The sequence below is a fragment of the Salvelinus namaycush genome, chromosome 4, assembly GCF_016432855.1.
Source record: "Salvelinus namaycush isolate Seneca chromosome 4, SaNama_1.0, whole genome shotgun sequence".
NCBI classification, from domain to species: Eukaryota; Metazoa; Chordata; class Actinopteri; order Salmoniformes; family Salmonidae; genus Salvelinus; species Salvelinus namaycush.
The window spans coordinates 22,564,506-22,591,331 of NC_052310.1; the positions used below are offsets into that span (position 1 = coordinate 22,564,506).

Here is a 26,826-nt window from a genome sequence, read left to right on the forward strand (position 1 = left end):
CTCGTCTGCCGCTGAATCAGAGAAAAGAGAACATGTCCTGCACTTCACCCTCGTCTGCCGCTGAATCAGAGAAAAGCTCTGACAAGTGGGATGAACTGGACCCTGACACTGACCCTGTTGGGGTGTGTGTGTGTGTGTATGTGTATTTTAATGTGTGCATGTGTCTGTGTGTGTAAACATTCCTGCCAGAGTGAGAGCAAGTTGGAGGAGTCAGTTTGTGTTTGTGTGTAAGCAACTGGGTAAATGTCTTTACTGTGCATATCAAAATATGTGTCTTCTCCAAAACAAGTTGGGAATCAGTTCTAATCACGTGGGAAGGAGATATGAAGACAGGGAGAAGAGGTAGAAAGAAGATAAGGAGGAGAAGAAGCAGGAAGATAACAGCCCTAGGTAATCATCTGGGGCTAATTCCAAGAGGCCTGTTAGATCCCAGATAAACACAGACAATAAAACTGAGAGTGACAAGAACAGCAGCAGCCTCCTGACAACAACACAGCACAGGACCATTGTTCCTCAGATAGGGCTTATTAACACACACACACACACACACACACACACACACACACACACACACACACACACACACACACACACACACACACACACACACACACACACAGGGCTACAGATGCTCAGCGAACCGACACACACCGCTCTGGTCCAACAGCTGACTCTGTTAAGATGAGTGTGTGGGGAAATGGCAGGCTGATGATTCCAATCCCATAAACAGATGCATTATGGTACATGGTATACCACCTCTACTGCAATTGTGTTTGTTTGTTTGCTTGTATCTGTCATCACCTACAGTGGAATCTGACCTGAATCACCTCAACATACACTGGGCTTTAGATAGGTCTACCATGTAGGGTACATGTCACAGTGGATTGAGTTGATTATCCTCTGGTGCTGAGAGAATAAGCTACAGCCTACAACACTATGAATGGTACATAAAGGAAGTGTTAAGGGCCTTGGCGACTTGGAGTTAGAGCCCATCTAGTACATACAGTAGTGGCTGGGATTGTATAGTGTATACAGTATCATGTTAATATGAAGAGGATCCAGGCTGTACCACATCTCCACGGAGGGTTGGAACAGCTGGCCAGGCTGGGGATTATTAAAACCATTTGTTCAACATGAACCGTTACAAGAGGGAACAAGCACTATCGCGGTTGAATGAAATCTGTAAACGCGTGTGCACGCACGAACACACACACACACGCCAATTAACTAATGTGCGAATACACTTCATGGACATTGATAGCTATAGCTCTCTGATTTTAAGGGAAAATAACTGTTTTCAATGCACTTATTTCAGTGTAAACAGCTAAACATTTGCTGTTTCTATGGTTGACACGTATGGTTAAATCATTCTGTCTGTTTTCGGTTTACTATGTTCTAATGCTGTGATTTCTATAGTCTTACCAACCATAACCCTTAAGTCTTGTGTTACATCACTCTTGTCTTACCCACTCCTTCCTCCCTCGTGTCTTTTTCTATGTCAGTCAACCTTTATAGATTTTTCCTCCCAGTCCCCAACAGGGAAAGTAGGTTAGGATTTCTCTCTCCCTTTCTCCCTTTGTCCTTCCCCTCCATTCTTGAACTCTTTCATTTCAAGCTCTCTTTTCCCAAAATCTCCTCTGTTAAATCCCTCTAAATTCCCTGTCGCCAGCCAAACAGCTAAGCCACAGCTGCAGATGAGGAACAGAGTCTGTCTTTAGTGTGAAAAGCACAGAGATGCAGGAAGAGAGGCAAAAGAGAGGAGCGAAATGAAGAGGGAGGAATCGAGAAAAGGAGAGCAGAAGCTGAAGAGAGTGAGAATGAGTGAGTAAAACAGAATTGGATGATGCTGGTAACTGGTCTCTGGGGTGTTGAGTGAAGCATGTCCCTCTGCCAGGACCACTGAGGTGTCTCTGCTTTCTGCCTGAGCGTAAAGGGATCAGTCATCCGTGCTGTGGAGCTGTGACTAACAAGTTCACTCTAATCACATTGCACAAGCGGGTGTATGTCTTCAGCTGTCACATACAGTACAACTAGATACTGGAACATAATCTGCTTATATCATACACATACGTACATTATACACACATACAGTATTACTTTACATGCAGGTATATGTAGGCTCTATCCATGGCCAATCAGGTCAGTAAAGAAACCTTCTCAGGAGAACCAGGCTAATGCTAAATGGAGCTGATAGAGGCAAAGCTCTGCCATAAACTATACATAAAATATACCATAAGCTATACAATAAGCGATACCATAAACTATACAATAATCTATACCATAAACTATACATAAACTATACCATAAACTAAGTTATAGCATAAACTATACAATAAACTAAACTATACCGTGAACTAAGCTATACCATAAACTATACCATAAACTAAACTATACCATAAACCATACCATGAACTAAGCTATACCATAAACTATACCATAAACTACACCATAAACTAAGCTATACCATAAACTAAGTTATACCATAAACCATACCATGAACTAAGCTACACCATAAACTATACCATAAACCATACCATGAACTAAGCTATACCATAAACTATACCATAAACTAAACTATACCATAAACCATACCATGAACTAAGCTATACCATAAACTATACCATAAACTATACCATAAAACATACCATGAGCTAAGCTATACCATAAACTATACAATAAACTAAACTATACCATAAACTATACTTAAACAATAAACTATACATAAACTAAACCATAACCTATACTATAACTATACCATAAACTATATATAAACTATAACTATACCATAAACTATATATAAACTATACCATAAACTATAACATAACATAAACTATATATAAACTATACCATAAACTATACTTAAACAATAAACTATACATAAACTAAACCATAACCTATACTATAACTATACCATAAACTATAACTATACCATATACTATACCATATACTATACCATATACTATACCATATACTATACCATATACTATACCATATACTATACCATATACTATACCATATACTATACCATATACTATACCATAAACTATACCATATACTATACCATATACTATAACATAAGCTATACCCTAAACTATAACATAAACTATAACATAAACTATACCATAAACTACACCATAAACTACACCATAAACTATAACATAAACTACACCATAAACTATACCATAAACTACACCATAAACTATACCATAAACTAGAACATAAACTACACCATAAACTAGAACATACACTATAACATAAACTAAGCTATAGCATAAACTATACATAAACTATACCATAAACTATACCATAAGCGATACCATAAACTATACCGTAAACTATACCATAAACTATCCAAACTATACATAAACTAAGCTATACCATAAACTATATATAAACTATACATAAGATATACCATAAACTATATCATAAACTAAACCATAACCTATATCATAAACTAAGCTATACCATAAACTATATCATAAACTAAGCTATACCATAAACTATACATAAACTAAACCATAACCTATACTATAACATAAACTAAATATAAACTAGAACTATACCATAAACTATACATAAACTATACTATAAACTATACCTGTAAGGGTTGCGTGCTGGTGGCAGGGAAGTCAGGCGCAGGAGAACGAACTTGGTATAAACGGAGTTGTTTAATAAATGCTGACAACTCCAAAAACCGAATTGTACAAAATAACAAAAGTGGGTACAAAACCCGTCGCACACCAACACAATACATGCACATCACATACAATCATACAATCTCCGACAAGGACATGAGGGGAAACAGAGGGTTAAATACACAACATGTAATTGACGGGATTGGAACCAGGTGTGAAGGAAGACAAGACAAAACCAATGGAAAATGAAAAATGGATCAGTGATGGTGTCATGACTTCCGCCGAAGTAGGTCCCTCTCCTTGTTCGGGCGGTGTTCGGCGGTCGACGTCACCGACCTTCTAGCCATCATTGATCTATTTTTCATTTTCCATTGGTTTTGTCTAGTCTTCCTACACACCTGGTTCCAATCCCATCAATTACATGTTGTGTATTTAACCCTCTGTTTCCCCTCATGTCCTTGTCGGAGATTGTTTGTTGTATGTAGGTGTTTATTGTTATTTCTGGTGTGCGACGGGTTTTGCACCCTCTATTTGTTATTTTGTATACTTTGGTTTTTGGAGGTTTTGGTGTTTATTAAACAGAGGGTACACCGGCCATTGAGGTGGAGGAGCGCGTCCAGGAGCATGCAGTTATGCTTCACCATCTTGGCGTTGCCATTGATCGCGTTGTCCAGACGATGGACCGCTGGGAGAGACAGGGAGTTGTTCCAGCGCCTCCATCCGCACAAACGGGGTCTCTCTTGAGCGCCTCTTTCCCGCCTGAACCCAGTGGGATTCGTCTCTCCTTGCCCCAGGAGTATGACGGGAGGGCTTCGAACTGCCAGGGGTTTTTACTGCAATTAAACCGTTATTTGGCCACCATCCACCCGGCTCCATCGGATCGTGAGAGGGTGTCCGCCCTCGTCTCGTGTCTCACCGGGAGAGCCCTGGAGTGGGCCAACGCCGTATGGAGAGAGGGAGATGCGGCGTTGGACAAGTTTGAGGAGTTCACCCGCCGTTTCCGGGCAGTCTTCGACCACCCGCCCGAGGGTAGAGCGGCGGGTGAGCGCCTCTACCATCTGAGGCAGGAGACAAGGAGCGCCCAGGAGTTCGCCCTGGAGTTTAGGACTCTGGCTGCCGGTGCGGGATGGAGCGACAGGGCCCTGATCGACCATTATCGTTGCAGTCTGCGCAAGGACGTCCGTCGGGAGCTGCCCTGCAGAGACACCAACCTCACGTTCGACCAGCTGGTGGACCTGTCTATCCGGCTGGACAACCTGCTGGCTACTCGTGGACGTCCAGATCAGGGTCTGGTGGTTCGATCCTCCCGCACCCCCTCTCCAATACCTATGGAGCTGGGAGGGGCGGTGCGCAGGGAGACCGGAGGGGGTTCCCGCTCATGCACCATCTGTGGCCGCAGAGGTCACACTGCCGGTCGGTGCCGGTTTGGTTCCTCTGGGAATCGAGGCAGCAGACAGGTCGCTCTAGCGTCACCCCAGGTGAGCCGGCACCATTCTCTCCCAGAGGCCTCTGTTGCACATATGTAGGTGTCTGTCACTTTTCCTGAGTTTTCTCTGTATTCCTAGCATAAGGCGCTCGACGATTCAGGCGCGGCTGGGAATTTCATTGATAGAGCGTTAGCTCATAGTTTAGGGACCCCCATTTTTTCCCGTGGATGTGCTCTTCCCCGTTCACGCCATAGATAGTCGACCATTAGGGTCAGGGATAATTAGGGAGGTCACCGCGCTGTTGGGTATGGTGATGCAGGGGGTCATACGGAGAGAATTAGTCTCTTCCTCATTGACTCTCCTGCGTTTCCCGTGGTGCTGGGACTACCCTGGTTAGCTTTTCATAACCCCACTGTTTCTTGGCCACAGATGGCTCTCACGGGGTGGTCGCGAGAGTGCTCAGGTAGGTGTTTAGGGGTTTCCGTTGGTGCTACAACGGTGGAGAGTCCAGACCAGGTCTCGCATTCCTCCTGAATATGCCGATTTGGCTCTCGCCTTCTCTAAAAAAGAAGGCGACTCAATTACCACCTCATCAACGGGGCTATTGTGCGATAGACCTCCTGGTAGATGCTGCACTTCCCAGGAGTCACGTGTATCCCCTCTCACAGGCGGAGACGGAGGCTATGGAATAATGTGTCTCCGAATCCCTGCGTCAGGGGTACATTCGGTCCTCCACTTCACCCGCCTCCGCGAGTTTCTTTTTTGTGAAGAAGAAGGATGGGGGTCTGCGCCTGTGTATTGACTATCGGGGTCTGAATCAGATCACGGTGAGGTATAGTTACCCGCTACCGCTCATAGCTACAGCGATAGAGTCAATGCACGGGGCACGCTTCTTCACCAAACTAGATCTCAGGAGCGCTTACAACCTGGTGCGTATCCGAGAGAGAGACGAGTGGAAGACGGCTTTCAGTACCACCTCTGGGCACTATGAGTACCTCATCATGCCGTACAGGTTGATGAATGCGCCCTCAGTCTTCCAAGCCTTTGTAGATGAGATTTTCAGGGACCTGCACGGGCATGGTGTAGTGGTGGATACTGATGACATTTTGATATACTCCGCTACACGCGCTGATCATGTGTCCCTGGTGCGCAGAGTGCTTGGTCGCCTGTTGGAGCATGACCTGTACGTCAAGGCTGAGAAATGCCTGTTCTTCCAACAGTCCGTCTCCTTCCTAGGGTATCGCATTTCCACGTCAAGGGTGGAGATGGAGAGTGACCGCATTGCATTCGTGCGTAATTGGCCGACTCCCACCACGGTAAAGGAGGTGCAGCGGTTCTTAGGGTTTGCCAACTACTACCGGAAGTTTATCCGGGGTTTTGGTCAGGTGGCAGCTCCCATTACCTCACTGCTGAAAGGGGGCCCGGTGCGCTTGCAGTGGTCAGCTGAGGCGGACAGGGCTTTTAGTCACCTGAGGGCTCTGTTTACCTTGGCTCCCGTGCTGGCCCATCCGGATCCCTCTTTGGCATTCATAGTGGAGGTGGACGCGTCCAAGGCTGGGATAGGAGCGGTGCTCGCTCAGCGCTCGGGTACGCCACCGAAGCTCCGCCCCTGTGCCTTCTTCCCGAAGAAGCTCAGCCCGGCGGAGGGAACTATGATGTGGGGGACCGGGAGCTATTGGCTGTCGTCAAGGCCTTGAAGGTGTGGAGACATTGGCTTGAGGGGGCTAAACACCCTTTTCTCATCTGGACTGACCACCGTAATCTGGAGTACATCCGGGCAGCGAAGAGACTGAACCCTCGCCAGGCAAGGTGGGCCATGTTTTTCACCCGTTTTGTATTTACCCTTCCATACAGACCAGGCTCTCAGAACGCTAAGGCAGACACATTGTCCCGGCTGTATGATACAGAAGAGCGGCCCGTGGATCCCACTCCCATACTCCCGGCCACTTGCCTGGTGGCACCGGTAGTGTGGGAGCTGGACGCGGACATTGAGCAGGCGTTGCGTACAGAGCCCGCTCCCCTTCAATGTCCGGCTGGGCGTCTGTACGTTCCGTATGCTGTCCGCGACCTGCTAATCTATTGGGCCCATACGTCACCCTCCTCTGGTCACCCTGGTATCGGTCGGACGGTGGGCTGTCTTAGTGAGAAGTACTGGTGGCCCACTTTAGCTTAGGACGTGAGGGTTTATGTTACCCCCTGCTCGGTGTGCGCCCAGTGCAAGGCTCCTAGACACCTGCCCAGAGGTAATACAACCCTTACCCGTTTCACAACGGCCATGGTTGCACCTGTCAGTGGATTTCCTGACTGATCTTCCTCCTTCACAGGGAAACACCACTATCCTGGTCGTTGTGGATCGTTTCTCTAAGTCCTGCCGTCTCCTTCCTCTGCCCGGTCTCCCTACGGCCCTACAGACTGCGGAGGCCTTGTTTACACACATCTTCCGGCACTACGGGGTGCCTGAGGATATAGTGTCTGATCGAGGTCCCCAGTTCACTTCAAGGGTCTGGAAGGCGTTCATGGAACGTCTGGGGATCTCGGTTAGCCTTACCTCAGGTTTTCACCCCGAGAGTAACGGGCAGGTGGAGAGAGTAAACCAGGATGTAGGTATGTTTCTGTAGTCTTATTGCCAGGACCGGCCGGGGGAGTGGGCAGCGTTCGTGCCCTGGGCAGAGATGGCCCAGAACTCGCTCCGCCACTCCTCCACAAACCTCACCCTCTTCCAGTGTGTATTGGGGTATCAGCCGGTTCTGGCTCCTTGGCATCAGAGTCATACCGAGGCTCCTGCGGTGGACGACTGGTTCCAGCGCGCGGAGGAGACATGGGACGCCACCCATGTCCACCTTCAGCGCACCGTGCTGCCCCAGAAAGTGGGCGCAGACCGTCACCGCAGTGAGGCCCCGGTGTTCGCACCAGGGGATCGGGTCTGGCTCTCGACCCAAAACCTGCCCCTTCGCCTGCCTTGCCGGAAGCTGGGTCCGCGGTTTGTGGGGCCATTTAAAGTCCTGAGGAGAGTGAACGAGGTATGTTATAGGTTACAACTTCCCCCTGATTACCATATGAACCCCTCGTTCCATGTGTCTCTCCTCAGGCCGGTGGTGACCCACTCCAGGAGTCTGGCCCACTCCAGGAGTCTGAGGTGCGGGAGGTTCCTCCGCCCCCCCTGGACATCGAGGGGGCCCCGGCGTACTCCGTTCGTTCCATACTGGATTCAAGACGTCGGACGAGGAGCCTTCAGTACCTCGTGGACTGGGAGGGGTATGGTCCGGAGGAGAGATGCTGGGTTCCGGTGGAGGACGTGTTGGATCCTTCTATGCTGCGAGATTTCCATAGTCTCCATCCGGATCGCCCTGCGCCTCGCCCTCAGGGTCGTCCCCGAGGTCGGTGCCGACGCGCTGCTGGAGCCGTGCGTCGAGGGGGAGTACTGTCACGACTTCCGCCGAAGTCGGTCCCTCTCCTTGTTCGGGTGGTGTTCGGCGGTAGACGTCACCGACCTTCGAGCCATCATTGATCCATTTGTCATTTTCCATTGCTTTTGTCTTGTCTTCCTACACACCTGGTTCCAATCCCATCAATTACATGTTGTGTATTTATCCCTCTGTTTCCCCTCATGTCCTTGTCAGAGATTGTTTGTCGTATGTAGGTGTTTATTGTTATTTCTGGTGTGCAACGGGTTTTGCACCCTCTATTTGTTATTTTGTATACTTTGGTTTTTGGAGGTTTTGATGTTTATTAAACAGCTCCGTTTTTACCATGTTCAATCTCCTGTGCCTGACTTCCCTGCCACCAGCACGCACCATATTACAGATGGCTAGAAGGCCGGTGACATCAACCGCCGAACACCGCCCGAACAAGGAGAGGGACCGACTTCGGCAGAAGTCGTGACAATACCATAAACTATACCATAAACTATACCTATACATAAACTATATATAAACTATACATAAGCTATATACAAACTATACCATAAACTATACCATAAATTAAACCCTAAACTATACCACAAACTACACCCACTCTCAGACAGAAAGTAATGCAAATAAAAAGAGCAAGAGCAAAAGAGAGAGAAACAGAGATATGAGAAAGCAAGAGAACCAGATCAGAAAAGAGATAGAAAGAAGCGATAAAGGGATAGAGTGAATCGTTTGATGGTGCGATCAGTGTATCGGCTCTGATCGAGCTCAGTAAAGTGATTATCATTGCGGTCAGTCAGATAATCGTTGTGATTGTGTTGAGGCTGAGCGGGACTGTGAAGCTGCCTGTAAATTGGCCTGCTGCACGAATACCAAACATATATAGCACCACTCTGAAAGCTGGGTATTACCATGGTAACCACTTCACAGTGGTTAAACTAGACACTGTCATTCTCCTTACAATAATAGGCGACAACCTCTCTTTTTCTTAATGGTGTGTACTATGTACCTTCACTTCAACCCCTCTCTACTAGATCTATTGTGTTTTTCTCGTAGGGAGGTAAAGGAAACTCCTACTCTCCCATCATCTCTTTCTGTGCCTCCACACTCAATCTTTCTCTATCCACTCCCTGTATTTCATCATCTGATACTCTTCTCACCTTTATCAATTTGTCATTTTACCCTTGGCACTCCTCCTTTACCCCCTCCCCCTCTGCACCCCTCCCTTACCTCCTCCTCCTCTGCACCCCTCCCTTACCCCCTCTTCCTCCTCTGCACCCCTCCCTTACCTTCTCCTCCTCTGCACCCCTCCCTTACCTTCTCCTCCTCTGCACCCCTCCCTTACCTTCTCCTCCTCTGCACCCCTCCCTTACCTTCTCCTCCTCTGCACCCCTCCCTTAACCCCTCCTCCCCATCGGCACCCCTCCTTCACCCTGTCCTTCCCTGAAGAGGTCCACAGCGGCCCAGCGACAACAGTGACTCTTTCTAGACACATATGGTCCCATGGCAGAGAAGAGACACAGCCAACACGGCCCCCTGGAGCCCACCCTGCCATCTGCATCTGTGTGTGTGTGTGTGTGTGTGTGCGTGCGCTCATTTGCACTCCAGATGTCCTTCATTTGATCCTTCCTTCCATCTTACCTTCTGGACCCAAAATTCAAATTTCAGTATGTATCCCTATGATTAAAAAGGTAGTCAAATAATTCTTATAGAATTACTCTTATAGACTTTCCACGTTGGTGAGGATATTGGACATTTTATTTACATTTTATTGGATAACACCTTGTTTTTAACCAGTACATAATAATTTATAACTTACTTTTTCTGACATAATATAGGCACAGCAGATCCCCTTATTGTATGTGATACTTTTAAATGTGCATTTAGAGGTCATGTAATTCAATACTTATCTTTAAAACAAAAGCAATTTAGGTCAAAATAACTCATTATCAAAGGAAATAGAGGGACAAACAGTACAGATAGCAATAAAAACTGTACCATAGAGGCACAGAATATGTTAGAGGAAAAACTAAAAGAAACGGAGGAACTTATTCAAGAAAGATCAAGTGTAATATATGACAAACAATAAAGTGAACTGGATGGAATATGGGGAAAAATGCACCACATTATTTTTTCATCTTCAACATAGAAATGCAACCAAAAATAATTTATTGAAACTTACAAATGACGGAGTCACCCATGATTCACCAAACAAGATTTTGGAAGAGGGAGCAAAGTTGTCATGCCTGCTCCTGCTCTCTCTCTCTGGCGCTCAAGGGCATCAGGCTGCACACACCTTCATTACGCACACCTGTCACCATCATTACGCGCATCAGCGCTCATTGGACTCACCTGGACTCCTTCACTTTGTTGATTGCCTTCCCTATTTTTGTCTGCTCCCTCATTTGTTCCTTCTGTCAGCATTATTGTCATGTGTTCATGTCCAGATGCTGTCCTGTCCTGTTCCATGTCCGTTGATATTAAATGTTCACTCCCTGTACCTGCTTCTCGTCTCTACCAGCGTCGATCCTTACAAAAATACTCGTTTCAGTCTCCTCCATCCAACTTCTTGATGCAATTAAAGCCTTTAAGTCCGGGAAAAATCAGGGCTGGATGGCATAACAGTTGAGGTATACCAAACCTTTTTTGATGTACTTTGAGGACCGTTATTTGCATGTTTTAACCACTCCTATAAAAATGGTAGATTATCAGATACTCAACAAGAAGGTCTGATTTCATTATTACTTAAACAGGACCCACGTGGTAAATATAAAAATCCAGTCCAGTAAAAAAATTGGAGGCCCCTTACACTTCAGTGTTGTGATGTAAAGATTCTAGAAAAATTCATGGTGCATAGGATTATGAAGTTGAGCCCCCCTGGTGGCGCAGTGGCCTAAGGCAGTGCTAGCTGTGCCACCAGAGACTCTGGGTTCGAGCCCAGGCTCTGTCGCAGCCGGCCGAGACCGGGAGGCCCATGGGGCGGCGCACAATTGGCCCAGCGTCGTCTGGGTTGGGGAGGGTTTGGCCGGCAGGGATATCCTTGTCTCATCGCGCACTAGCGACTCCTGTGGCGGGCCGGGTGCAGTGCACGTTGACCAGGTCGCCAGGTGTACGGTGTTTCCTCTGACGCATTGGTGCGGCTGGCTTCCCGGTTGGATGTGCATTGTGTCAAGAAGCAGTGCGGCTTGGTTGGGTTGTGTTTCGGAGGACACATGGCTCTCGACCTTCCGAGCCCGTACGGGAGTTTCAGCGAAGAGACAAGACTGTAACTACTACCAATTGGATACCACGAAATTGGGGAGAAAAAAAGGGGTAAAAAACTATTTTTTTAAAAGAATTCTGAAGTTGTTGTTGGATATTATTCATCCTAATCAGACAGGTTTTTTACATGGACCATACATTGGAGATAATATAAGACAAGTACTGGAAACAATAGAACACCATGAAAAATCTGGGAAACCAGGCCTGGTATTCATAGCTGACTTTGAAAAGTATTTTGATAAAGTACGACTGGAATTTATATATAAATGCCTGGAATATTTACATTTTGTAAAATCTCTTATACAATGGGTTCAAGTTATGTATAGTAAGTCTCGGTGTAAAATAGTAAATAATGGCTACTTTTCAGAAAGTAAACTGTCAAGAGTAAAACAAGGTTGCACACTATTGGCATATCTATTTATTATGGCCATCGAAATGTTATCTATTAAAATCGGATCCAACAATAATATCAAGGGGCTAGAAATCCAGGGATTAAAAAGCCACCCCCTATACCCGGACTTTGAACTACCCCCCTCTGGGCGCAGGTATAGGGCACCCCTCAGCAGGAAAAACAGAACTAGACAATAATTTGTGCCAGGTGTGATATCCCTCCTAAATAGCTCAGGCTAATGTTCCTATTGACTCAGTAAGGCCAGCAGGCTAATCTTTTTCAAAAACATTTTTTATTTGTATGTAACGGTTATGAAAGTTGTATTGTCAATTTTGTTTTGTATTTAAACGCCACTTTAAACGTGTACATGACATTGCAACAAAATTTCCCCATGGGGACAATAAAGTCAGTAAGTATTGTACGCTGAGGATTCATGTTCTTTTAAATCCACTATTTGGATCCCTCCACAGCCTCATAGATGATCTAGATCAGTGGTCACCAGCCTTTTCTGAGTCAAGATCACTTTCGCAGTCAAAAAGCAAGCTGAGATCTACTGCTCAGATGATTATTATTTTTTTACATTAACCTCACACAAACAGTTTTGTAGGAATGAGGTTTGGGCAGTAGGCCTAATACATTATCACAGCATATTGGCTATATGATTGGCCTGCCAATATTGTTAATCAGACCATATTATATTTCAAAACTCGAGCTTTGATAACAAAATAGATCAGTTGGTTTAGCACTTGTGAGGCACTGTGGAGCATGAATTGAAATAATTAGCTTTTTTATTTTACTGGACTGATGGTACCTGCATCTGATGGTCAACGAGGTCAAATCACCACGTCAGTGGTCTTCAGGTCGAAAAGTCGGAGCTCTTGAAAGATGCGGAGTTTCCGACTTGGAATTCCGAGTTGACCGTTCAAAACGATCCTTCCTTTCCTCCGGTGAGACTGACCAGAGAGAGGGGACACCGTCTTCCACCAAATGGCGAAACTCGAGTCGCAACGCATCTGCCTCATGCACAAATTCATTTTGTTCCTATGACCAGAGAAAGTTAAATATTCCTTAATATTAAAATCGACACGACGAGCTGCTAATAATAAAATGCAGGGCTATCGATAATTGGCTACTCATTCATTGCAGCCGCAGCCCGAGCGGAAGTACGGAGAAGCACGTTTTGTAATAGTGTTGAATATAAACTTAAACATGAACTCACTCATAAAAACTGCAGATCTTTGCTGTATTCGTTGACAGTATTTCTATGGTCATGGTTTTAAATGTTATTAAATCTTACGTAGGTTAGTAGACTTTAAATTTGGCTGTGGCCAGGGTCATGGAAGCTCTGTAACCACGGTGATTTGAGCTATCCGATTGGGCAGCACAGTAGATGCACTCGATTTAGTCACAGATTCGCCGGGTAGGCGGAGTTTGTCTCACGGGAACATTTTGCTTACCCGTTGCGCAGGACTTTTGAATCAAGTGCACCTACCGGCAACAGCTCAACACAATTTTTTTTTAAAGGAGCGCAAGCCTTCATCTTTCGTTGGCTTTTCTACAGAAATATTTGGTGATCGACTAGGAATGTCTTGAAGATCGACCGGTTGGCGACCACTGATATAGATAATTTTTCTAACCTCTCTGGATTAAAACCAAATTATGATAAATATACCATATTACGTAGCTCTGCAAATTTTGCTGCGAAGAGACAGAATTATTAGATAAATTGTTTTGGTACTGTCCATTTGTAGCTTGTTTTTGGTTGCAGGTTCAGAAATGGCTGATGAATTGCAATATTTACCTGGAGCCAACTCTGCAAATAGTGCTGCTGGGTGATTTAAAAGTCATAGTCAATCGATCAATATAGTAATTCTCTCAGCAAAAATGTGTATCTTTAATTTACTATCTGTAGAAACTATGAGATTAGAAAGGTTCAGAACTTTTGTGAAACAGCCAGTGGAAAAATATGTGGCAAATAGTTGTTTGTTTTTAGTCCCATCCTTCCGCTATCCCTCCATCTATCTCTGAAAACAGTTCTGTATGGTGTTCAGAGATAGATGGAGGGATAGCTGAAGGATGGGACTAAAAACAAACAAAAGACAACTATTGTAAAATATACTGTCTGTAAAATGCATATACAGTGCCTTCGGAAAGTTTTCTGACCCCTTCACTTTTCCACATTTTGTTACGTACCAGCTTTATTCTAAAATGGATCAAATTGCTTGATACCCCATTATTCCAAAGCAAAAGCAGGTTTAGACATTTTTGTTAATGTATGATTAAGTTTTTTACAACTACTTACACACGTTTTCAAAACTGTCTCCTTTTTTCAAAACTCTACACACAATTCCAAAAACTGCACACACATTTGCATCAAATGGCAAACACTGCTTTCATAATATTACATTTTTGGATATACCATGTAAACACTGTTCTAAATCTAAAGCTCTTTGGTCTTTCATAGGCTTATATCTACATTTCAATACAATGTTCTACAGTGAAAGTAATCTGCTGAGAGGTGTAACAAGTACACTGTAAACACCAATGCAATGTAGAAACAGAAAATATTTATTAGGCCAATATTACTGTTGTATACAGTAGCATACAACAAAACCATAAACATATGTAAACCAAAAGTATATTCTTTAGAATACAGTAAAGAACACAATTGTGTGTGTGGGGTCCCGGGGGGGGGGGGGGGGGGGCAGTCACCAGTGCTAAGCTACGCTTCATCTCTTCTCCGGCCTGGGTCTGGCCACAATACTTCGTCCACATCACAAGATACGTTTTCTCTTGCCAAACATCGAGGGAAGTATCTCCTAGCATGGCGTATCCAACCTTGGACAGAGGCAACCTCTATGTCCCCACATGCGTCCTCCATTGCCTGGAGAAGCGGCATGCGGGCATAGGGTTGGCGATCATACACTTTCCAGCGCCAGGCTGAGAAGAATTCCTCTATGGGATTTAGAAAAGGTGAATATGGGGGTAGGTACAAAACTACAAATTGTGGATGGGTGGCAAACCAGTTTTGGACCAGAACAGCCCGGTGAAAACTAACACTGTCCCATAAAACCACAAATCTAGCAGGCTCCTGATCTGGATTAGGGACAAGCATTGTGTAAATTGCATCCAGAAAAGTGAGCATATGGCCGGTGTTGTACGGCCCCAGTGTGGCATTGTGATGGAGGACCCCATTTTGAGTGATGGCAGCACAGATAGTTATATTACCCCCACGTTGTCCAGGGACATTGGTAATTGCCCTCTGTCCTATTACATTTCTTCCGCGGCGCCTGGTTTTGGTGAGGTTGAAGCCAACCTCATCCACATAAATTCATGGCGAATTACATGGGCATCCAGCTCCAATACTCTCTGTAACAGACAAAAGGATATACAGATGAGTAAATATGGTATGTCTGAAGTACTGGAAGTAGGGTTGCATACATACCTCTACAAAGTCATGTCGCATATTCTTGACTGTCAGAGTTTCTCTCAAATGGCACCTTGTAAAGTTGTTTCATCGTCACTCGGTGCCGTTGGAGGATGCGTTGTATGGTCGACAGGCTTACAGCATTGATGTTGTTAAATATGGTGTCATTATTCAAGATATGCTCTCTTATCTCTCGAATCCTAATTGCATTGTTGGCCAAAACCATATTTATAATTGCAGTCTCTTGTACATCTGTAAACAAGCGTCATCGTCCTCCATGATGTCTTTGCCTTTCCACTCTGTACAGAATTCAAACACAGTATGTGTTCAGCATAGGAACTGTAAACAGATGTACAAAAAAAGGTAGTACAGCATGATAACCAACCTCATTCATTCAATGCAGTGCAGTAAATGGATGGCTTAGAGTTACAAATGTTTATGCAATACTATGCAGTCATACGTATTTTACAGTACATTACTGTAATGCTAAAATAGTCATTAGATAGTTGCATACCTGTTCTCATTTCTGAAGGTTCGAATTATGGACGCCACTGTAAATCGACTCAAGTTGGGCTGGACTCTTAGTCCTTAGTCCAGCCTCTCTCATGGCCAAACCGTGGTGGATCACATGATCAACAAGTGTTGCCCTAATCTCATCAGAGATCGCTCTCCTTCCTTCTCTTCTTTGCCCTCGTCCTCTTCTTCCTCTTCCTCTCCCTCCTACTCCTCTTGCTCTCTGTCCATTGTTGGCATCCATTGTTCAAAACAGGTAATCTGACCTTTGACCTATTTATAGGCCTATACTACAGTAAAGCAGTGATTGGTTAGTGATCAGTTAAGCTATTAGTGTTTGCACATGTGAGGAGTGTGTGTGACCTGGTGAATAAGTGTAGCATTTTGATTGGTTGTGTTTGGAAAAGGAAAGCAAGTCACTTCCTGTTAGATTTCTGTGTTTTAGGTAGAGAATTGTGTGTAGTGTTTTGAAAAAAGTGTTTTATGCAATTGACAACTGAGTCAAAGGCTGAGAAATAGCTTATGGTTTTGGATATTTGGTGTGTAGTTTTGCACTTTGAGTGAGAGGTTTCAAAAAACGTGTGACATGAAAAGATTTTGTGTGTAAGCAGTTGGAAAAAACTGTAAGACCTTTTACTCAGTACTTTGTTGAAACACCTTTGGCAGTGATTACAGCATCGAGTCTTCTATGGTGTGACTCTACAAGCTTAGCACACCTGTATGTGGGGAGTTTCTCCCATTCTTCTCTGCAGATCCTCTCAAGCTCTGTCAGGTTGGATGGGGAGAGTTGCTTCACAGCTATTTTCAGGACTCTCCAGAGATGTTCGATCGGGTTCAAGTCCGGGCTCTAGCTGGGCCACTCAAGGACATTCAGAGACTTGTCCCGAAGCCACTCCTGTGTTGTCTTGGCTGTGTGCTTAGGATCTTTGTCCTGTTGGAAGGTGAACCTTCATCCCCAGTCTGAGGTCCTGAGTGCTCTGGAACAGGTTTTCATCAAGGATCTCTCTGTACTTTACTCTGTTCATCTTTGCCTCGATCCTGACTAGTCTCCCAGTTCCTGCCGTTGAAAAACATCCCCACAGCATGATGCTGTAACCACCATGCTTCACCGTATGGATGGTGCTAGGTTTCCTCCAGACGTGACGCTTGGCATTTAGGCCAAAGATACTTGTTCCTCATGTTCTGAGAGTCTTTAAGTGCCTGTTGGCAAACAAGCGGGCTGTCATGTGTATTTTACTGAGGAGTGGCTTCCGTCTGGCCACTCTACCATAAAGGCCTAATTGGTGGAGTGCTGCAGAGATGGTTGTCCTTCTGGAAGGTTCTCCCATCTCCACAAAGGGACACTAGAGCTCTGTCAGATTGACCATCAGGTTCTTGGTCACCTCCCTGACCAAGGCCCTTCTCCCCCGATTGCTCAGTTTGGCCGGGCAGCCAGCTCTAGGAAGAGTTGGTGGTTCCAAATTTCTTCCATTTAAGAATGATGGAGGCCACTGTGTTCTTGGGGACCTTCAATGCTGCAGACATTTTTTTGGTATCCTTCCCTAGATCTGTACTTCGACACAATCCTGTCTCGGCGCTCTACGGACAATACCTTCGACCTCGGGGCTTGGTTTTGGCTCTGACATGAACTGTCAACTGTGGGACCTTATATAGACAGGTGTGTGCCTTTCCAAATCATGCCCAATCAATTGAATTTACCACAGGTGGACTCCAATCAAGTTGTAGAAATATCTCAAGGATGATCAATGCAAACAGGATGCACCTGAGCTCTGAGCTCAATTTCGAGTCTCATAGCAAAGGGTCTGAATAAGGTATTTCTGTTTTTTGCTTTTAATATATTTGGAAAATTTTCTAAAAATCAAATTTGTCATTATGGGGTATTGTGTGTAGATTGCTGAGGATTTTTTTTTATTTAATCCATTTTAGAATAAGGCTATAACGTAACACAATGTGGAAAAACACCAGTCTCAACGTCAACAGCGAAGAGGCGACTCCGGGATGCTGGCCTTCTAGGCAGAGTTCCTCTGTCCAGTGTCTGTGTTCTTTTGCCCATCTTAATATTTTATTTTTATTGGCCAGTCTGAGATATGGCTTTTTCTTTGCAACTCTGCCTAGAAGGCCAGCATCCCGGAGTCGCCTCTTCATTGTTGACATTGAGACTGGTGTTTTGCGGCTACTATTTAATGAAGCTGCCAGTTGAGGACTTGTGAGGCAGCTGTTTCTCAAACTAGACACTCTAATGTACTTGTCCTTTTGCTCAGTTGTACATCGGGGCCTCCCACTCCTCTTTCTATTCTGGTTAGAGCCAGTTTGCGCTGTTCTGTGAAGGGAGTAGTACACAGCATTGTACGAGATCTTCAGTCTCTTGGCAATTTCTCGCATGGAATAGCCTTCATTTCTTAGAACAAGAATAGACTGAAGAGTTTCAGAAGAAAGTTATTTGTTTCTGGCCATTTTGAGCCTGTAATCGAACCCTCAAATGCTGATGCTTCAGATACTCAACAAGTCTAAAGAAGGCCAGTATTATTGCTTCTTTAATCAGCACAACAGGTTTCAGCTGTGCTAACATAATTGCAAAAGGGTTTTCTAATGAACAATTAGCCTTTTAAAATGATAAATTTGGATTAGCTAACACAACATGCCATTGGAACACAGGAGTGATTGTTGCTGATAATGGGCCTCTGTACACCTATGTAGATATTACATAATAAAATCAGCCGTTTCCAGCTACAATAGTCATTTACAACATTAACAATGTCTACACTGTTATTCTGATCAATTTGATGTTATTTTAATGGACAAAAAATATGTGCTTTTCTTTCAAAAACAAGGACATTTCTAAGTGACCCCAAACTTTTAAACAGTAGTGTATATATTTACAAAAAATATATATGGGGGATTGGAAATGATGCAGACAATTACATTGATGGAAGCCACAATCTTTCTGCAATATTAAAGCTGATCTAACCCCCCCCCCCCCCCCCCCCCAGCCTCTGAGCAGCAGCGAGACACAGGAGAGAGAACATCTTCTCTGGGTTAAATTGCCATCCTCTGCGTGGTAATTAGAATGCTCGCTTACGAGCAAAGACTCCCGTCAGCTCCGAGACGAAAGGTGTTAATTGGGAGGCGAGACATGGAGGGTGAGGAGGGGTGAGGAAGGGTGAGGAGAGCAAAGTCAGCTGACAGGGTATGAGACACCTAAAACGTTTCTGTCTGCCAGTTGGATTATGTGCATGAGATCTCACTTCGACTTGGCCTGATGGAACTGTACTGAACAAGCAGTTCTAGAGCTCACCCATAGAGCTAGCATCTAACCCCATTTCTAAAGGCTAACTGTTAAGAGACCCTAATCTTAGATGACATCTTACTTACACGATCCCTTATTACTTTGATGTCACTAAAGTAAGGGTATAGATAAGAAATGACATGGTAATGGTAACTGGTAACTCTTATCCAGGTTTCCCCAACTAGCAAGCCTGTGCGAAAAAAAGTATGTTTTTTAAAATTAAATTTGTATTATTTTAATTTTCGTTGTTGGACATATAATACTGTACAAACACTAGGAAATCAGCTCCAAGTGATTTTAATTTCAGAAATCTCTTCCAAGTATTCCCAAGCATAACAGAGAGGCACGTGATCATATACAAATGTAAGTAAGGTTTGAAATTATGTTTTAGTCAAATATTAATTCTGTTTGTGCTTCTTGCAGTTAATTTGCAGTCTACAAATTATTTGTTATTATGTCCCGATCCCACGACCGTCCACTCAAAAAAAAAACATTGCCCATGGCTGAATCTAGTTGACGATCCCTGCTCTAGTCTATTTTAAACACAGACGGAGGAGTCCCAAAACTCATGTTTCTCTTCCATTAGGGCTACCTGTCATCCCCATTACCCTTTCCTGATATGAAGTGACTGGATGGGCAGACGTGCAATGGTATGAGCCTATTTGCTAGCAAAACCAAGGACTGCTAGTGTGAATTCCTCAGGTTCCTGTTAGATTCAGCCTCTCCTCAATGAGACACACATAATGGGCACTAACCAGATCGTTTCCATCTGTTCTGTCCTCTCAGATAACTGTTGGAGTAGAAGAGGATGATTTGCCACGGTAGAGTATTGGGATTCACCCCAGATGCAGTATTTCTCTCATAGGCCTACAATACAGTAAATGCCGGAAAAGTATTCTCTGGTAAGCAGGTTTGATAGGCCAAATGGTAGTCCATTTAAGACTGAAGTGAGAGGGCAGGTTAAGCAGAGGATCCACCCGCTTTATATAGGCAGAGATCTTGATGGGGGGAATTAATAAAGGACTCTTGGGGATGATGCGTCAGATCTCACTACATCTCTGCATGACAATGTAGACACACACTCATCAACTGTCAGATAGAATCTACTATAAGACATGTTCTCTCAGGTCAGCCCGCTCGTCCGCACACGCCACTGGCTTCCAGTCGAAGCTCGCATCCCCTACAAGACCATGGTGCTTACCTACGGTCTAGCACGAGGAACTGCCCCTCCCTACCTTCAGGCTATGCTCAAACCCTACACCCCAACACAAGCACTTCTGCCACCTCAGGTTTCTTGGCCCTCCCACCCCTACGGGAGGCAGCTCCCGCTCAGCCCAGTCCAAGCTCTTCTCTGTTCTGGCACCCCAATGGTGGAACCAGCTTCCCCATGAAGCTAGGACAGCAGAGTCCCTGCCCATCTATCAAAAACATTCGAAACCCTACCTCTTCAAACATTATCTTAAATAATCATCCTCCTCACCTCGACCCCGCACCCCCCCAAAATTAAATACATTTAAAAGAAAACATAACCAGCACTTGACCCCGCCTTTCTAGCTCTGACTCTACTGATAGCTACGTTATGGAGGAAAGTGTTTATTTTTATGCCTGAGATATGTGATTGTCCCACCTATCTATCTTAAGATGAATGCACTAACTGTAAGTTGCTAAATGACTAAAATGTGAAATGTAAAATGTAATTAAGCCTCAGACCTACTTCTAAGATGCCCTACAAATGAACCAAACTCAAGTGTGTGTGCATGCGCTTGCTTGCATGTGTGTGATGATCTGCGTGTGGAGCAGGGGCCACAGTAACTGCAAATGCAGCAACAGCCTTGGGGTAAAAGCCCACAGTATCCTACTGGATGGAATGCATTAATATATAAATAAATGCAGCTGTCTTTTTAAAGTTCACTTGTTTTTCTGGAATAATTCAGTTGACGTGCACACACACACACACACACACACACACACACACACACACACACACACACACACACACACACACACACACACACACACACACACACACACACACACACACACACACACAAGCAGTGTTTTTGAGATAACATTGAATCAAAAGCCAGCATCAGAATGACATCACTCCAGCTGAATGTAAACTCCATGGGGTCTGGCTCCCTGCAGGGTTTCAGCTCTGCTTCTGTGTAAAGCAGAGTTTCCCAACCCTGGTCCTCCGGTACCCCCAACAGTACACATTTATATTGTAACCCTGGACAAGCATACCTGATTCAACTTGTCAACTAATCATCAAGCCCTAGATGAATTGAATGAGATGTGTTTGTCCAAGGGCTACAGCAAAAGGGTGTACTGTTGGAGTTGGAAAACACTGCTGTAGAGGATACTGTCATCTTGAGTGGCGCAGTGGTCTAAGGCACTGCACCTCAGTGCTAGAGGTGTCACTACAGACCCTGGTTCGATCCCGGGCTGTATCACAACTGGCTGTCATCGGGAATCCCATAGAGCGGCGCGCAATTGGCCCAGTGTCGTCCGGGTTAGGGGAAGGTTTGGCCAGGATAGGCTGTCATTGTAAAATAAGAATTTGTTCTTAACTGACTTGCCTAGTTAAATCAAATAAAAATGACCTCAGCGTGATAACACTGGGGTAGAGGATCCTGTCGTTACCTCAGCGTGATAACACTGGTGTAGAGGATCCTGTCGTTACCTCAGTGTGATATCACCTGCTGCCCATTCATCATCCACCCTCACAATTCTTTTTTAACCCTTTTTTCTAGATCACTCACAACACCTTTCTAGTAGAGCCCACTGGATACTGACACTACATCATCACGATGTCATTTCTACAAATACTAGGTCTATCCACTGGACTGGTGACCACCACAGACACTCGGGACAACGTTCCAGCATGGTGTCACAGGGCCATCATACAGTAGTACTTCATACATAATGCAGCATTCTGAGAAATGTCAATTATCAACAAGCACCCACTGAAAATCACAGACGAGGCGTGAAAGTGGCCAAACAAAGTTCCCTCTTTGGTTTGTGTGGATACTGTTGGCCTCTAAGCAGGGGAATGGCAGCTAATGAAGAGCTGAGACGTCAAAGGATGACTGACTACTTTAATTAGGAAAGAGGGGACCCTGGGAAGATGAGTGAGGAGGATAGTGCCAACTACTAGCCCTGGAGGACTGGCACTGACCCAAATACACTGGCCAACAAGCAAAGGTAAAGGACTGACTGGTGTACTGTACTGTAGCTGTTGGGAAAAGGGATCAAATGCCTCTAGACTAGAGTCAACAACAAAATGACAGAGGTACTATAGGCAGGAGGTGTCATGAATATGCCTGCCCACTGGTTACGTGTTTGGCCCCTGTCAGTTAAGGTTAGGTCAGGTTTTGGCTGTGCTCTGATGCAGTGAAATGAGGCTTGACCCAGGTCAAATCTTGGTTAATGTACTTTAAAGCTGTTGTGCTCTTTTATTGTGTAGACTGAGGTGGTTTTCAGCTAAGGCCGGAATGGTTTGTTGTCTGAAACAAGGAAGCAGGTTTGGCCTGTGTTGTTCAGTGCCAGGTGCTCCATGTTTTACGCCCACTGAATCTCTCACACTGACAGCTCCACAACATTGGTACCCTTCCATCCACATTACCATCTCTTTTCTATCCACCATCTCTGTGGTTCTTTGTCTCTCTTTATTGTCTCTCATCTTCATTCAATTGGCCTTTCTGTCTATTTCAAATAAAACCCACTGACCTTATCACCCTCACAGCCTCTAAAACGTTGCTGTTTCCATGTTCTGTTTTCTCACTCTCTCGCCAATCGTTTCTCCGACTCTGTTTGTTTCCATTACATCTTTACGTGGTGTGACTACCTTCACTCAATCTCTATTTATGTCTGTCCATACACAGCTTTCTCCACAAGCCTGAGCTCTCCTCCCGGGCTGACCACACACACACACACACACACACACACACACACACACACACACACACACACACACACACACACACACACACACACACACACACACACACACACACACACACACACACACACACACACACACACACACACACACACACACACACACACACACACACACACACACACACCTTTCTGTGACAGGCTCTGAAATGGACGGAGGGGGCTCCACGTGGCTCACCAATCTGTTCATCATGTCTGTCATAAAGCAGAGACGCATTGGAGATGCTTTGACTCACCAAATGACAGACAGGATCCAAAATTCAGACAAATTATGAATGGTAATATACAGAACCAGAGCCCCCCCCCCACACACACACACAGGATTAACCACATGGTCTTACCGTGAAGCAGGGGATGCCTGTAACCAGTGAGTAGACCAGCAGTGGGGGTATCTTGCTGGTTTCATCCGGGCCGGGGTAGGGCTTGGAGAAAGTCTTGTCGTAGCAGAAGAAGCCCTGGATGTGCACGGGGAACGTGTCTGTGTACTCAAAGTAGTACGCCAGGAGAACCGTCCCTGCCATGATCACCAGCTGGAAATAGAACATGATCCCCGCGTTAGGCAAGAAGAGGAGGAGGAGGTGGCGGAGGAGAGGAAGGAGGGAGAGTCAAGTCCCGGTTCCCCTCATCCACGGAGAGAGGCATAAGAGTGATGGGAGCGAGAGAGAGGTCCGGTGAAGAGATCAATAGAGGGAGAGAGCACCTACTGTAAGCCTGACCAGGGCAGCGGGAGACAGAGAGGAGTGCGAGAGAGAGAGAGAGAGAAAGCTGGAGGAAGAGAGAGCGAGAGAAGGGAGCATCTACAGGGGAGAGGAGGAAGATGGAATAAAGACAGGAAAAATAGAATTCTACTGCAACATGAAGAGAGAAAACAAAGAATATCAGAGAGCGAAAGAGAGACTGGGAGTGAGGAGGGTCAAAAGAGTGTGAGATAGAGGGAGAGGGAACTGCTTGCATTGGTATCGATGCCTGCGCGCCTGAGTCTACTACGGAGGAGCAGTGAGTGTATTTTTGGATGCTGTGTGTGAAGAGTAGTGTGAATGTGATCATAACCATCCTCCCAACCAGTTATATGAGCTGACATCCCCTGTGACATGTCTGATTCCAGGGTTTTTCTTATATAGGCAGATCCATGGATATCAGAGATAATAATACACTACTGAGATATCAACTCAATTGCAAGTCGTCCTACAGTTAAAAAAATATATATGAAAATGGTGTCTACATGTAATATTTCCCCCCATCTTGAATAGACCAAAATATACTTTTCCATTACTTTTTGTATCTCATGGAATGTACACTGTACAGTAGTATGGTGGAATGGAGCTGCATCTGACTTTTTAACTCATATACACAAAACAAATCCTAGCTGTATGGCCTGGTTTATCATGGAAGTGAAGGGATAGTAATAGCCCCCTTCCTTCCACTTAGCTAGGAACATGGTGCTGGGTGAGGGGACATGTTTCAGCTTCACACTCCCTTAGGATATTATCTGTGCTCCATTGTCCTCTGACCATAGACACTGCAGACATCTGCAACACACACACACACACACACACACACACACACACACACACACACACACACACACACACACACCAGGGTACTCAGATATTTATATATTTTTTGATTTGTTCAGAATCGTCTTCACTCTCTCTACCCTCCCTTGAGAGAGAGACATGTTATGCCATGTGCGGTTGTCATGGTGAAGAATATAACGGTAGAGATGAGTTCACAATATTGTGTAATTTAATTTCCTCTCAGCATGATTTATGATTGCATAAAGTGTGGAGGTATAGTATATTTAGGTTAGCGTGATCTTGTCCTCATTCAGAATGATTCAAGGGAGAACATTGTAAGAGTAATGAAGACCAGGAGCATCACTGAAAGATACATAAGAGCTAAACATAACCTCATATACTTTATAATTGGTGTTATATTAAATTATACTGTTTATTAACTGTATTTTCTATCCTAACAATTAGTATGCGGAGTAGGTTTATGTTTAAGTAACACATCTGCAATAGTGTAGCCTATTCCAGATACAACATTATCTTATCAACAATGATACCCAAAGCCCCTGATTTATCACATCCCAAGCCAATGTTATTCTCTCATTGTGTATCTTTATCCCCAACAGCCTGGAGAGAAACAGAGATATTTTGAAGTAGGAGTGAGTCATATCATTTTCCCGTACCATTATTTTACATATGATCTGGGAGGGATCTGGGTTGGATTTTAATCATTTCATTCTGAGAACTGTCCATCTCACAGTAATACATTTTAAAGACATATGAGAAAATGTATGGCATTGTGTCATTAGCAGTACATACAGTAGATCAATAAGACCCAGTAACAGTAGTGAGGACATTATGCCCATTCAGGTGCCCTCTTGTCCAAATCCAGTTGTGGGTTTGTTGTTTTTTGTGCCAGTCTCACTTTCATCTGACTTGTTGGACCGGTGATGTTCAGACACATTATTTACACCCTGACACCTCCTCAACCTCCCTCTGCTGCTCTCTCTCTGTCTCTCTCTTCCTCCCTCTCTCACACTCAATCACTGTCTACAGTATCTCTCTCTCTCTCTCACACACACCAATCTGCTTGTATCTGACTGGTCCAGCTGTGCTGCTGTCAGAACTCATGTCAACCAATCCCTGGTCAGTCATAATTCGTAACCTGTGATTGGATGGTCACAATGGGAAACATGGTAGTACTGTTTACAATGTGGGCCGGTCCCATTTAATATCAGCCAGTATGAAAAAAATCCTTTAAAAGGGGCAGAATTGTTAAAAAATATCAATTTTCTTACACTCTATGAGGTCAAAATAACACTCTGAAATTGTGAAAATGATAATGCACTTACTGTGTAAGAGCTGTTGAAAACAAAATCATGGAATTTCAGCCTGTTCAGTTGGGATGGTGTTTTTTTGTTTTTTTTCAGGAAATGATGGTTCCTGGAGGAAGATCTTGCCCACTGCAGAGTGACAGGCACCTCTTCTCCTCTATTCTAAGATCATTACGTGTTAATTGACATGGACCTAACTGAGGACCACCCGCAGAGCGCTGCGCCCAACTAGAAAGCTCTTCCTTTATTCTTAGTCACACACTTCTGGGTCGTGGCCAGGGACTATCTAATGTGATGATGAATGTTAAAACAGTTTGTCCTCTTCATTTTCTTCAAGGTAATTGAAGTTATTAAGCATGTTTCATAAGACTGAATAGTTTAACAGATCTACATTTGGAACTATTCTGTTTCCGAGCCTAAGCAAGTGGACATTCGCTCAGGTATCCTGACTGTGGTTATACAGTTATACAACTATGTTCTCCTGATCGGGTGTTTTACAGGGAGCTATTGTGCTAGCTAGTCCCACTTTAGTGTTGTTCTTGTTCTGTTATGTGTTGTTTGTGGTGTAATCGTTTCAAAAGGACCTGCATCCCTTGCAGAGAGATTATTTTCTTGCTTGGGGTCTTTTATTGTTAGCACTCAAACACAGGGGGACATAATTGTCATTACCT

General features: G+C 44.6%; 1 protein-coding gene across 1 annotated transcript in view; it reads right to left on the reverse strand.

Moving 5' to 3' along the window:
- The window catches only part of LOC120045535 (phospholipid phosphatase-related protein type 5-like), a 38,834-nt gene extending 14,979 nt beyond the window's left edge, over positions 1-23,855 (reverse strand). The window contains exon 1 of the mRNA XM_038990438.1: positions 23,652-23,855. Within this exon, the coding sequence (XP_038846366.1) occupies positions 23,652-23,855 (204 nt within the window). The remainder of the gene's footprint in view (positions 1-23,651) is intronic.
- Positions 23,856-26,826: the final 2,971 nt, after the last annotated feature.